We start from the raw sequence: 15,234 nt of genomic DNA on the forward strand, positions 1-15,234 counted from the left end.
GGCTATGCTAATTTTGCGAGTTCTTGCTTGGGCTAGCCCTCTTCGCCTGAGCGAGACCACCCCTCGCCCAAAGATGAGGTTCCTCGCTTGGCTACAACTACAACGACACACATCAAGCTCCCACGAGTCTTCGCTTAGGCGAGCCCTTCTCGCCTGAACGAGATAGCATCTCGCTCAAAACGAGAGCTCTTCGCCTGAGCGAGAGTTCGAATAAGAACCTCGGCCTGTTTTTGCTATTCTCAATTAGGCGAGCCAGGCTCGCTTGGGCGAGAGTATTAGTACTCGCCATTATTCTTCCTATGTCAGCCATACATACAAATCCAAACAACATAACATGGCATTTCATACATTCATAGTAGCACACAAGCCATACAAACATGAAACAAAGTTGAAAATGGGCAGATTTACAGAAAGTATGAAAGATCATAGGTTCCCTTACCTGGACTAGGAAGACACCGGTGCTCACTAAAGAAACCCAACAGCTCCAAGAGCAGGTTCATGAGTTGGAAATACTAGCCCAGACATAAAGCGAGGTTATACTTATGAATCTCTGTTGGTCCACAAAAAATAGAGCTAAAGGGAAGAGTATAAGGGTTAGAGGTTAACTTATGTGGAGTAGAATGAGCTTGAGTAAACTTGACAGATGTGGAGATCAAACCCTAGCAGAGTACTTTGCTGCAGCTCTAAGAGAGGAAGGATAAGGGTTTTTTGAAAAATGCAACAAATGAGGGTTTTAGGACAATTTAGGGTCTTGAACACCTTATGAGCCAGCCTTAGGCCCAACTGATTAGGATAGACCTTTAAAATAAGAGTAGAAAATAATTGGGCCTTACTGCATGATAGGTTCTTAGGGGTGAAGTGAATTTATGTTCAGTTCAAAAATAGAATTAAAAATGGAACATGGTTCTTTGATAGTTTAATTCTAAATGTAAAAAGTGTTAATAATCATAAGCTTGAATCTTAACTTTTATTTTATTCACATTTTTAATTAAGGAAGAAAATGACAAGCTTGTTAATTTCCCTCTTGAAATGATTTAGATTCTTTTTGTTGAGATATGCTTTCTTCATTAGGTGTGATATTTTAACTAAACCTTTTTCAGGTTTTGATAATTCTTTATCTTCTTTTGCCAAGTCTCCCACATTTGTTCATGTTCTTTTCTTCATATTCTTGTGATGTACTATCACTACTATGCAGAGGTTTAGAAGTCCCACATTGACTGGAAAAAAGACAATTTCATAATATATAAGTGAGGTGCTAATCTCATCTTATAAGTCGATTTTGTGACGTTGAGTTAGGCTTAAAGTCTACTTAGTAACATGATATCAAATAGAAAAGTGCAAACTCAATTGGGTTTGCTTCATCTATTATATCTGGTTTGGATTACAGTTTGGAACCTACAATTTGACACAATGAAAAAGCACTGATTTGTTTCAGCTTCTACTCCCTATGATTTCACAACCAAAACAATACTTAATCACTACAAATAAGACCATAGCTTTCTGCATAATCCAAACAAACTCTACTATTTAAGATGAGCATACTTATTACAGCATAGCATAGTATTCTCTCTGCACAAAGTGCCCAAATGGCACAAATCAAAAGGGTATACTTATTGAATGCTAGGCCCTGCAACCGTAATCATGCTATAGCTAATATATATATTATATATATATAACTATAAATCTATATGGTGGTTGATATTTTGATCCCTCAAAACGTATTTGCTTATGCGTTCAATCGCTCAAGCATTAAACGTTTTTGAACCATAGCGATGTATATTTCAGCCTTTTTGTCCACACTTTCATCTCCAGGAAAACCATATAACTCTTCCAAATTGCTCCAACTATCTGCTACCTTAATGCGAACCTTTGGGTCTCTCTTTGTGGTGGCATAGTCCTGAGGCACCACGAACCCTAGAGTGGGAGGAGGAGAAGAATAGTGATTTGGCTTAATATCTGTGGCTTTGTATTGCATGGTTGAGGAAGGTTTTGGTGCATTGTTTCTGTAGAAAGGCACCAATTTTCCTTTAAAGGACCCTCTGGTGCCCTTTCTGTATGCAGCCTCCATTTTGAGGAGCAAGAGAATTTTGAGAACAGATATATGTTATTGAAGGGTTCTAAAGGTGTGTGTGAATTTCAGTAGTTAAGTAGCATGAGATTGAGGGTATATATATTGTTATGATGAATTGGAATCCAGATAAAGATGAGGATGGTCCCTCATCTAAAAATCTGAAGGCATAAACTCTTTAAACTCGTATTGGCTCACTGCTTTATTCCAATTATTAGTTTAATAACTTTGATTGCTTTTCTAAAACATGTTGCTCTCTTTTAGCTAATAGAATCCATGTATTATTATCATCATTTATCTTGTAATGATCCAATGCTTAGAGCTACTAAGTTAATAATTAACGATTTTGCTTCAGTTGAAACAGTCTTAGTTTTCATTAATTTTGAATTCAGATTTTGTCGATGAGAAATTGAAAATATTATTGGATTTACTTCACTTTTATTAGTCTTACAAACTATCACTGGAAATATTTTCTTATTTTTCATCTAAAATATTAGAATATATATTAAGATATGTTAATAAATTTCTTTCTAATTATCTTTTTGGTAACTTAAAATTTCCTAATTATAAGTTAAAGGGATTTTTTAAATAACTTAATATCATATTTTTTCTACAAGTTAACTAATTTAGTGTATTATAGTTTTAAGTTATGTGAGAATTTTGTTTCATTTTTTAATTTATTTTCATATGCATATATTTATGAAAATCTCATTCGAATAGAGCTTAAGCTTTAAAATTTATTTCCCCAATAAAATATTTAAAAATGCACAATACATAAACATGTTTTCTATCTCAAAGAATAAGAAATGGAAAGTTTTAATAAATAAATTTTAAACTTAAATTTAAAATAATTTGATGTGAGATTAAATATTTATAGATATTTCGACAAATGATATGATAGATTTAACAAGAAATAAATTTTGTTAAGATAAATTTGTATAATGAAATTTATATGTTGTTTCATACGTACGTGAAATTGTCAATACAAAAAGTTTCATTTGTTGAATAAAAATTCACTTGCCATAACTTGAACTAGTAATGTTTGATAGTGATTTATGAGTAGTAAGAATCTAAGACAAAAACTTTTGCCAAAAAAAATCTACCATACCAAAGCTTGGAAAGGGATCAGATTCTGTCTCTGTGGAACAAATTTTCTGCGAGGTTAGGCTGCATAGTGCATCTACAAGTAATTATACCTTTTCCTTATCTACAAAACATGTTATATGAATTAATATATATTTTTTCTTTTGCCTCATGTGTTCTTCAAATAAAAGAATTAAAAAAGATATATATTAAAAATGGGATAGGCTTAATTTGGATTTTACATAAAGGAATGATACGTGGCTCCACACTATATGCTTGATAGTTCAGACTTCAGAGTAGGATTTATACTTCATCCACTGAGCCAAACTTTTCTTCTATGTACATTTTTCGCGAAGATGCCTTTTGGTTATATATTATTATATATGCAACATCGCCTCAATATGATACGTGAGATTAAGATTTTAGTTTTCAGGATATTTAGAAAATTTTGACTATTTAAGCACTTTTTGGGTCCACTAATTATAACACGACGAATGACCAGATTGTGCAGCAGCAGAAGAAAGCTAAAACATATCTTCAAAAAGATAACATTAGTGGATGGTGGATAAGAATGGTGTCCTTTTCAACACTTTGAAAGGGAGCTTTTTTTTTATCACACACGAGCCACTTTTCACTTGCGAAATATGAAGTTTACCCGTGCACATTTAATTTGATTATATTTTATATTCCGAACTCAAGTGCAAGTGCATTGAAGGGATTGCATTTGAGATTTATTAAGAAGTTTAGAGTTTTACCACATTTTTTTAAAGGTGACTTAAAGAATCAAGAGTGGTGTATTTAAATTGTATTTTCAATCTTAACTCTTAAACTATTGAAGATTATTGGATATATAAGAATACTTTATAAAAATGAATTAATTTAATTTTTTTTAATTATATGTTTCTATGGAATTCTTATGCAACTTAACTACTTTTATCTATTGTTCCATAATATGCAATACTCTCACACTCCTTAAAAGTCAAGGTTAAGACAAATTTAAATATATTTTTCTCCTTTAATCCTCTGGGACAATTTTAAGCACAAAATTGTAAATTAGTTCAAAATTTCAAATACCATGCAATAATTGACCCTAACGATGTTATCACAACGAACTTTATGAGATTGGATTATGCCAAGTTCATAGCTCTATTTACCAATTGCAAGCATGTGATGACTTCATCAGTCGCCCTTTAACATATCATTCAAAGAGATAATAAGTCACTTTGACAATACATGGACCCTTTGCTAAAATCACTAGAGAGGTCTCAACTTACTCCGAGTATTAATAATGCATGTTGTGCTATATGGACTCCATCTAGGCATATTTTTTCATTCATTGTATGTTGATCCTTTTAAACATATCGACGAACTTTGGATACAAACTACTTGATACATTAGTATCGAATAGAACTTTAGTAGTACGAAGCAAGGAAGGAAAGTTTTGCCCTTCTCCACTGATAGACGTGCTTTCAACACTACAAGAAAAAAAGCTTATTACCGACGGTCATAATTCGTCGGTGTCAACATCCAATTTCGTCCGGGTGAATGCATTTTGTTTTGTTAAATAAAAAAAAATGTTAGGTTTTTAATTTTAATTCTACCATGAAAAAAAAGGAAAAAGAAAAAGAAAAAGAAAAAAAAGAAAAGGAAGGGAGAATCTAATTTGTTTTTAATTATCACACCCTTTTCATGAGCCCAAATGTTTTATACATATTTTCACCCCATTGTTTGCTGTTTACACTCTTCACATGACATGTCAGAAAAGGACATTTTATAATTTTTGTTTTTAGATAAGGGTATAATATTAGGAGCAATATGTTTTTATAATAATTTGAATAAATATCTTGCATTTACGCTTATGTAATGTGTCTCATTGATTTGTTAGTGAGGGAAGATATTATTTTAATAATTAGAAGTAAATATTTCCGATAATAATATTTTTTAGAGAATAATACAATTTTAATAGTTAAAAGAAAATATTCCCGGTAATAATTAGGATCAATTATATGAATAATATGTTATGATTTGATCACAATCTTTATGTGACGGAAAATATGATTCTAGTAATTACAGGCAATATTTCGCTAATAATTATAATCAATACCGTGGATATTATGTGACCATTTAATTTCTATAATATGTTTCATCTGAACCAATTCCTTCCTCATATTTCATTAAAATTAAAGACTAGGATTTCAGTGGTATCCCAAGCTGCCTATATAATCAAAAAATTTCTCCAATGCAAGACACAGAAAAAAATTCGACAAACCCCTCTTATTTTTATTAACAGCACACACGCAAAAGTGGGTCACCTTACTATCCTTCCGGTCAGTTTTGCTCTGTTGTCCTGAAAGGTAAACTCTCTTTGCTCCTAATGTTATTTATGAATCTCTTATAATATCAAATGTATGAGATTGACCTGTTGTATGATTAAATGTGTTTGAGGTTCACACGTTAAATGATTTTGGGTTTGTCATTCACATGCTCAACCCTTCTCTTTCCCTTTATTTGGAATTCCATTTATCTGGATAATTAAAAAGGTTTCTTTCGTAGGCTTTAATTCTCTCTAAAAATTATATTATTTCTTTTATATAGGTATTGAATATCATGTCAAGTCTCAGACTTGCTTGATAATCAAAACACTAATTCACAAACTTTTAATTCTTTTTTTTTAATTAATAATAATAAAAAATAAAAATTATAAAATCATTTTAAATATCATGTCAAATCCGAGTAGAATCCCGAGGTCTCTTGATAACTAAAGCTTTTATCATGTAGAATCTCGGGTTCTCTTGATATTAATAAAAAATTATATATAAAAAATCTAAAATTTAAAAATAATAATAAAAATATCAAACAATCTTTTTAAAGAACTACGTTATCCCTGATTTTCCAAATAGAAATACGTAGGAGCGAGGTACAATCCTCATCGGGCCAAAATAAAAAATAAAAAAATAATTTTGTTTTTAATTTTTATTATTTTTGTTTGTGTTTTTTATTTTGTTTCATTTTTTGGGGAACAACAAATATTTTAAACATCAAATTCTATCTTGCACACTTAATTAAAGAAGGAATCGTCTTAAGACGAGCGTTGTGGGGTGCTAACACCTTCCCCACACGTAACCGACTCCCGAATCCAAATTTGGTTTCAAAGACTTTTTTTTAAGGTTTTTCTATAGTTTTCCATAATAAACTATGGTGGTGACTCCTCTATTTTTTATAAATTATTTTCGCCGTCCTGTCGCGACCTCGGTTGCTATAGTTGGTAACGCCACAAATTCGTCAGTAATGAAGTTTTCCTGACGGACTTTCGACGACAAAAAATTTGTCAGTAAACACATCGTCAGTAATACTTTACCGACGGATTCCAAAAGTCTGCTGGTAATTTTCGACAAACCCATTCGTCGACCAAACCAACAGATACCAAAAGTCTGCCATTACCGACGGATATATCCTTCGGTAATTACCGACGGCCAGATCCATCAGAAACACCATTCATTCATATCATGCCATTACCAACGGATCAGTCTATCGGTAATTACCGAAGGATATATCCGTCGGTAATAACCGATGGAATGGTCTGTCGGTAATGGCATGGGATGAACGAATGGTGTTTCCGAAAGATCTGGCCCTCGGTAATCCATCGGTAAGTGGTTAAATTTTGTTTGGGTTCATTTGTTAGTTTAACATTCCACAATACCTGCATATAGAAATTTCCAACACAGACAATCCAGCATTCCAACATTCCAACATTCCATTTTATCAAATATTGTATCATTATCAAACTCCATCACAATATATATCGCATGATACACAATTTATAAAACATAGAAACTCCATCACAATATATATCACATTATATATCAAATGACACACAATATGTAGCATATGAATATGTTTGCCAAATATTACATAAGCACGATCAACCAAAGAAATTCAGCAAGGGTTCAGATTTCAACCACTCTATAAGTTACTTTTGATGGAGAGTTGACCCAAAGGTTGACTTTTCAAATCAAAGCTCCAACTCAAGGTTTGAGCATCCTAGCATCTTGGTTTAGTGATTTAAAACATTTTTGAGCCATAAATTATCTCATTCCAAGTATTTTACAAGTTTTGAGTTTGATATGCTCATTTTTTGTTTTCTAGACTACCTAGAATTAGGATTTTTGTTGTACACTAGTTCTTTAGGAAACATCACTGTTTTAGTAACTCATTAGCATCATATTAACCATGTCTAGATGGTAGAATAATGCATTTGCACACTGCTATACGTTTAGTCCCTTGATTAGAGTAGATTTTGCATTTTAGCCAACTTTAGCTTGTGTTTTAGATTGTAGGGAGTCACATTTTGAGTTTTTAGTACATTTTAAAATTTGAGTAATTTCTTAGCTTTATGTTACCATTTAAACTTGGTCATATAGTATCTTTATACTTACTTTTGTTTTTTAGTTCAATTTAGATTTTTTTGGCTTTCTAGAGAAGTAGTTTAAAGAATATATTAGTTCTATGGAGTGAAATTTTGTTTAAAGTTTAAGTTTTGGGAAGTAAGTAGATATTTAGAGTGTAGGTGTCTCTTACAACTTGTCTAAGTAGTTTTGTTATACTTTTTAGTTGCTTATTATAGACTTGTATGAGGATAGTGGTCTTAATTCTATTTTAGACTAGCAATTTTATTTAACTTGGCTCCAATTTTATTTAAGTCCCTTGACTTGCCTTAATTTAGACTGTAATTGTGTTTTTCAATGGAGCTTAGAAGTTTTTTAAAGAAAGGTGAAGCTAGGAGAAATGGGTCCAATGTTACAAAGAAGATATCAAGCCAAAAGCAATTTGTCATTACCATGAATCCTATGTGGCAGCTAGCTTTCAGTCCTGATGAGGGATTATCTTGTTCCTTTTTAAGATTATTGAATATGGTGTGAGTTGATTAAGAAAGCTAAGTGAAATCCCCACTGGACATTAACACTAGTGTATTTTAGAGCTTTTACAGCGCTGTATATGCCTCGGTTCATGCGGACCCGCTGCATAAAAGCACGCGGTGGCAGTTTTGTAATTAAATTGAACTTTTATGCCTCGGTTGTCATAATAATCGAGGCATATAGTGCTAAAAAAATTTGACTCAGCGCGTTGACCACTAATTTAATTTATTTATTTTTTTCACTGACACAATATGCCTCGGTTCTCTCTTAACCGAGGCAGTAGAGACAGTTAATTATTTTGACCACTGCGTTGACCCCCAATTTGAATTTTTTTTTTTTACTGAAGGAATATGCCTCGGTTCTTTAATAACCGAGGCAGTAAGTGTAATATATGCCTCGGTTCAGCGCCTACCCGAGGCAGTAAGTCTAATATATGCCTCGGTTTCGAATAACCGAGGCAGTATCTCTTCGTAGGGTTAAAAAACCCCAATTCCTTCGTTGTTCTGCGATTTCATCTTCTCCGTTCTTCTGCGAAATCGTCTTCTCCGGCCAACCTTCATTTCTCCGACGAGCAGCACCACCTTCACGCACAGGTCCCATCGTCCGGCGCACCTCCGGCGCACCTCCGACGCTCCAGTGCGGCTCTGCGCCACCGTCCCGACGCTCCAGCGCCGCGGCTTCTTCTTCTTCGACCAACCACCACCGCACTGCTCCGCCCTTCTCCGATGACCAGCGCAGCTCTGCACCACCGTCCCGCACACCTCCGACGTTCCAGGGCATCGTTTCGTCGCAGCACCGCACCGCACCGCCGCGGCTTCTTCTTCTTCTTCGACCAACCACCACCGTCGCTGCACCTTTGAGGAGTCGTGCACTGCCACCGGAGCCGCAGCGTGTTTGTTCTTTGAGCAACCATCACCAACGGCTACTGCAATTCTGTTCGAGGAGGTTCTTCCGGTGCCGTTGCCATTGCCTCCATTCAATCCATCGCTCCTTGGTATGTTTATTTTTACGATTTGGATTATTTTTGGATCCGCTGGATTTAATTTTTTTGGATTGCTTGTATGTTTTTATATTTTCAATCTTGAATTTGAGATTATTAAAAATATGGAAGAAATTTTGGATTGTTTGTACTAGAAGATAATTTGGATCCTAGGAGTTAGTATGTATCAATTTCATGAGAATTTATTTTAAACTTTTGACAGTGTTGACGTAGTATCCCTGTTGTCCGACTGTGGGTACTGAAATTTTAAAGATTACTGAAATTGTTCATACAATTTCAGTATATAAACGTATGGATCGAGACTGGATTTACTTGCCACGCATCAGTGTTGAGTATGAGAAAGGAGTAGAAGAATTTATACAATTTGCGCAACGTTATGAAGGTAGAAGTGATGATGAAGTGAAGTTTAGATGTCCTTGTGTGAATTGTTTGAATGCGAGAAAGTTGAATGTAACTGCAATTAGGGAACATCTTATTTGCGATGGTTTCCTTCCAAGTTATACAATATGGACATGGCATGGCGAATTAATAGACTTTCCAACTGTCTCCCGAACTGAAAATTTTGTGGATTCCATCGTGGAAGATCAACATGAAGAAGACAAATTAGAGGACATGATTCGTGATGTTGGCGCTGAAGCTTTTGCCCAAGCGCACGTGTATGAGACAATCTCTACTGATTCAGAGACTCCGTTGTATGTTGGTTCAACTAAGTTTACAAGGTTGTCAGCGGTGTTAAGATTGATGAATTTGAAGGCGACTAATGGGTGGACCGATAAGAGTTTCACAGAATTATTAGTGTTGTTGAATGAAATGCTTCCAGATGGAAATACACTACCCACTCGCAACTATGATGCCAAAAAAATTCTTTGTCCGATGGGTATGGAGTATAAACGGATACATGCATGTCCTAATGATTGCATACTCTATAGGAAAGAATTTGAAGGATTGAAAAAGTGTCCGAAGTGTGGCTTATCACGGTACAAGGAGAAAATCAACAGTGAAGATAAAGGTGAGTTAGAAAAGGATGGACCCGCTTTGAAAGTAGTCTGGTACCTTCCAATCGTACCTAGACTTAAGCGTTTGTTTGCGAATCCAAAAGACGCTAAAAACCTTCGATGGCATGCAGATGAGAGAAGATGTGACGGCCTGCTTCGTCATCCAGCTGATTCAATGCAATGGAAAAATATTGATCACGAGTTCCCCCAATTCGGTGAAGAATGTAGAAATATTCGCTTTGGTTTAGCTACTGATGGAATGAATCCATTTGGTAATTTAAGTACCAACCACAGCTGCTGGCCCGTTATATTATTTATTTACAACTTGTCTCCTGGACTTTGCATGAAGAGAAAGTACATGATGTTGTCTATGATGATATCCGGTCCAAGACAGCCTGGAAATGACATAGATGTTTATCTCAGTCCACTAGTTGAAGACTTGAAGATGTTGTGGGAGGATGGGGTTGAAACATTTGATGCTTTTACTTCTAAGACTTTCATGATGCGTGCAATGTTATTTTGCACAATTAATGATTTTCCAGCTTACGGTAATTTGTCAGGATATAGTGTCAAGGGTCATAAAGCATGTCCTATATGTGAAGAAAATACTGCAGCTCATCAATTGAAATACGGAAGGAAAACAGTATATATGCGCCATCGAAGATTTTTGCAATCGAATCATCCTTATCGAAGGTTAAAAAAATCATTTAATGGACATCAAGAGAATGATGATGCACCAATTCCATTGAATGGCTTTCAAATTCATGAAAAAGTTAATAAAATACATCATGTATTTGGGAAAACCTCTAAGAAATCATCTACAACGAGCCCTTGGAAGAAAAAATCAATATTTTTTGATCTTCCATATTGGTCGAAGTTAGAGGTTAGACACTGCATAGATGTAATGCATGTGGAGAAGAATGTGTGTGATAGCTTGATTGGTACACTACTTAACATTCAAGGAAAGACAAAAGATGGAGTAAATGCTCGGTTGGATATGCTTGAAATGAATATTCGCAAAGACTTGGCACCAAGGGAGGCTGGTAAGCGTACTTATTTGCCTCCCGCATGTTACACCATGTCTAGACAAGAAAAGATAAGTTTTTTCCTTTGTCTTAAAAGTGTCAAGGTACCACATGGATACTCTTCAAATATTAAGAGTTTAGTGTCAATGCAGGATTTGAAGCTTGTTGGCCTGAAGTCTCATGATTGTCACCGTCTTAATGCAACAATTGTTACCGGTGGCTATTCGTGGAATTTTGCCAAAAAATGTTCGACAAGCTATAACTCGTTTGTGTTCATTTTTCTCTTCAATTTGTAGTAAAGTCATCGATCCTTTAAAGTTAGATGACCTTCAAAGTGAGATTGTTATCATCTTGTGTCAGCTGGAGATGTTTTTCCCTCCATCCTTTTTTGATGTTATGGTACATTTGCTTGTTCATTTGGTAAGAGAAATCAAGTTCTGTGGGCCAGTATACTTAAGATGGATGTATCCTATTGAACGCTATATGAAGATTTTGAAAGGGTACGTGAAAAATCAATATCGTCCAGAAGCTTCAATGATTGAAAGGTATATAGCAGAAGAAAGTATTGAGTTTTGTTCAGATTACATGACAAAAGCAAATCCGATAGGAGTTCCTCCTAGATCATGGTTGAACAGGTGTTCTATAAGTAACAGCATCCGGGGTGTGAATGTGGTAACCAAATCTCGCGCAGAACTATTGGAAGCACATCTATACATATTGAACAAGCACATCTGTACAGGGAAGACACTAGTTGCTCGTGGAACAAAATTTGAGGCAGCCACTATTCTTCATGGTATGGAGCTGGCGGATGATGAGGTTAAGGTCACTGTAGAGGAAGTTATTATACCAGATGCTTTAGTTCCTGTGCCAACAGATGAGGTATATACTGTGGCACAGGCATTTCAGTCTTTCCTCGCCTGGCCTAAAGATTTAGTTGGTTCTATTTCTGACCCTTCGGTATGGATCCCCAAACTCACCTTATAGTACTTTGCATTTTAAGTTTACATGTTATTTATGTTCATAATCAAATTATTTTTTCCATGTACTAATAGTCGCATGAAGTGGAAAGTCTTGAACCTATGAAGATTCCAATATCTTTGGACGATCCTCTTGGTGCATTACACCAGCTTGCTGACATCATTAGTGATAAGCCGATGGTAGTTCCATGGGATTCTGATGTATTTGGGAGAGATAGTGACATCCCAATGTACCTGCATAAGCAAGATGTCTTAGAGCTTGCGTCGGGTACAGAAGAACTGAATATTACCCTTATTCAGTTATGGATGATGTAAGCATCTAAACTATTCATTATGTTTAATTAATTTATATAGTAACTTATATTAAATAAATGTTTTTGTCCAGGTATATTTTTAGTGTCAGTAACAATATGGGGTTGAGTGATGTATATGGGTTCATAGACCCCCAACTCACTCATGTAGGCAATAAATTTGATGACATTCAAGCATACGTCACTGAATGCTTTGGACAAGGGAAGCAAATATATTTTGTCCCTTATATTTCTGGGTAAGTGTAGTTTGTTGACTTCTAATTATAATATATTATTTTAAGGTACAACAACGAATTTTTTTTTATTGCAGGCGTCATTGGCAACTAGTTGTAATTTCCATGAAGGACAACATTGCTGTGTGGCTTTGTTCCTTGCACAGGCCTCCTCCTAACCATCTGAGACAAGTTATAGATTGGTAAGAACCTTAATTTTATGAACTTTCTTTCTTATATAATTGTATCTTAACACATTACCTTTTTCATAGTTCAATCGCTGGACATAGCATGTTGTTAGGGAAATCAACTGCTATGACAAAAAGGCTAGCATGGTTGAGCCTCAAGGTTTGCTATTTTGGTCTATAGTATTATAATTATTCAATTTCTTTTCTTCATCAATTACTTATATATGTGCATTCATTGTAGTGTAATTTACAAACCGGCTCATATGAGTGCGGTTACTATGTAATGCAATGGATATCAACCATTGTACGTGCTCGTATCACAAGTGGTTGGGAAACAGTAATTGTTTCACTATATGAAATACTTATATGCAATTTTGGCTTAGTTTATATACTAATTTAAATTATTCTCTTGTGTGCAGAGATTTGGTACCAGTACATCAATCCCCGTCAAGTCCATCAAATATTTAAGGATAGCTTTGGCAAAGTATATTATTCAAATATACAATAGTACTTAGTATATTTGTTTATGGAAGCACATGATATTGTAATGAGTGCTACAATATGAATAGTATTTAAGTATTGTAATGAGTCCATCAATTATAATATGATATTGTTTCTGGCTGGGTTTGTATTTCTGGTTCAAAATTTGCAGGTTAAATGTGCTAGATTTGAATGAAATAGGACCAGAATTAAAAAAAAAAAAAAGCTTTATGCCTCGGTTGTAACCAAAACCGAGGCAGAAGATCATCGAATTTTTAATTTTTTTTTTTAAATGGCCATATGCCTCGGTTAGACCAGAACCGAGGCAGTAAAATGCACTTTCTGTCGCGGTCAAAACAGACCCGAGGCAGAAAGTACATTAAATTTTTTTTATTTTTTTAATTTCTGGTACGCATTAGGCCTCGGTTGGGCGGAAACCGAGGCAGTAAATATTTTATATGCCTCGGGTTGTAACCGAGGCATAAACTACTGGCTTTTTACCTCGGTCGTATATGCAGCGGTTGCGGACCCGAAGCCAAAAGCTGAAAATAACCGCTGTCATTTCCCTTCCCTGCACCAGTGTAAGATAGCAAGCTATCTAGATGTGAAGGTTCCTTTCACAAAACTCAAGAGAAGAAGATAATGGATTGATTCAAAACAAAAAGGAAATGGAAAGCACATAAACCATAGAAAACCAAGAACAATTAAAGGAAGAAGAAAACATAAAATGGAAAGGAAAGAAATGGTAAAAATGTGAGAAACACGCCACTACAAGGCTAGGCTAGAAGCCATGACAACCTTGAAGATGAGTGGATGTGTGCCGCCACTTGCTATGCAAGATAAGGCTTAAAAGTTTCACTCCCAAGGGAGGAAACTCTCACAAATGGTTGAGACACAAGAGTGTTTTTACTTCAAAATGTTCAACCCTTTTACATGTCTAGGAGCACCCCTTATATAGAAGAGTTTAGGGGCCTCTAAGCAAATAAAAGATACTTAAGGATGTCTCTACAAAAACCTAACCCTAGCTTCTAGAAACTAGGTCAAATAAGGTTACAAAAATGAAAGACAAAAGACCTAACTATGGTGTGTGCAAGGCTAATTTCGTTCTAGCACAAAAGGAGACAAAGAATGTGTCTCACATGTCTCCAAAAAGTGGCCAAAGTGTGCTAAAAACAAAGGAGACCAAAGGTACATAGGTACACTTGCTTCATGCCTTTTACTTTATGCTTTATGCCTTTGCTTTACTCTCTCTTCCACATCATTTATGCTCCCCAATCATCATGCGCCACCTAGCATTGCTTTCTTACTCCTAATTAACCTACAAAGCAAATAAACATAGATTAGCATGTTGGCTTAAGTCAAGTCAACTATAGTCAATAAGTCAAACCTAGTCAAAGGTCAACAAGTCAACTAAAGTTGATTCAACTAAGTCAACTTTGGGAATCAAAAATAATAAACACAAATGAAAAGGGATGAAGGATTAGTGAACTTCCTTTCTAAACATGCTTAGTCTTCTTAAGCATGTGCCTTCATCCTTGGTTGGGGTCAATCCTTCATCATCCTCCCCTTCTTGGAGAGAATTTGACCACAAATTCTTGAAGCCTTTGTGGATGGAACTTGACTTGATTTGGGGGAGGATTTGCGCCTCCCTTTTATGAGCTTTTGTTCCATCCTTTCTAAGGGTATTACCCCTAGCTTTGGTTAGGCCATCTTTATTTTCTAGACTACTCTTCCTCTCTTACTTATGCTTTGGGCCTTCCTTTTTGGCTTGGGAAGAGAAGGAAGAGTGATGCACATCTTGCTTTGGAAGATTTTTTTTGTAGGCAAGTAAAACCTTGGTGAAAGCTTGCCCCTTTTCTTTTTCTTCTTTATCTTTTCTTATTATATTTCTATCCTTATTAACTTCTTGAGGTGATAGAGGTAGTAAAGTTGTCTTTTTCCCATTTTTGAAGAAAATGTATTGGTTGGTATAGCCATCA

The 15,234-nt window shown here is 35.2% G+C and overlaps 3 protein-coding genes across 3 annotated transcripts; 2 read left to right on the forward strand and 1 right to left on the reverse strand.

Annotated features, from left to right (window-relative positions):
* Positions 1 to 1,323: 1,323 nt before the first annotated feature.
* LOC114178169 (uncharacterized) lies at positions 1,324 to 2,151 on the reverse strand. Its single transcript, XM_028063918.2, has one exon. The coding sequence runs from the start codon at positions 2,066 to 2,068 to the stop codon at positions 1,727 to 1,729; it is 342 nt and encodes a 113-aa protein (XP_027919719.1). The 5' UTR covers positions 2,069 to 2,151; the 3' UTR covers positions 1,324 to 1,726.
* A 7,207-nt stretch (positions 2,152 to 9,358) lies between these two features.
* LOC146888794 (uncharacterized) lies at positions 9,359 to 11,383 on the forward strand. Its single transcript, XM_085666278.1, has one exon. The coding sequence runs from the start codon at positions 9,359 to 9,361 to the stop codon at positions 11,381 to 11,383; it is 2,025 nt and encodes a 674-aa protein (XP_085522404.1).
* Positions 11,384 to 11,840: 457 nt separating this feature from the next.
* LOC146888795 (uncharacterized) lies at positions 11,841 to 13,290 on the forward strand. The gene is made up of 7 exons (XM_085667571.1): positions 11,841 to 12,044; positions 12,140 to 12,375; positions 12,450 to 12,611; positions 12,686 to 12,790; positions 12,860 to 12,935; positions 13,017 to 13,112; positions 13,195 to 13,290. The coding sequence occupies exons 1-7, from the start codon at positions 11,883 to 11,885 to the stop codon at positions 13,288 to 13,290; spliced, it is 933 nt and encodes a 310-aa protein (XP_085523697.1). The 5' UTR covers positions 11,841 to 11,882.
* The last annotated feature ends 1,944 nt before the right edge of the window (positions 13,291 to 15,234 follow it).

This window comes from Vigna unguiculata, chromosome 1 (assembly GCF_037176805.1).
Source record: "Vigna unguiculata cultivar grain cowpea cultivar isolate G323 ecotype 2 chromosome 1, ASM3717680v1, whole genome shotgun sequence".
Classification (NCBI taxonomy): Eukaryota; Viridiplantae; Streptophyta; class Magnoliopsida; order Fabales; family Fabaceae; genus Vigna; species Vigna unguiculata.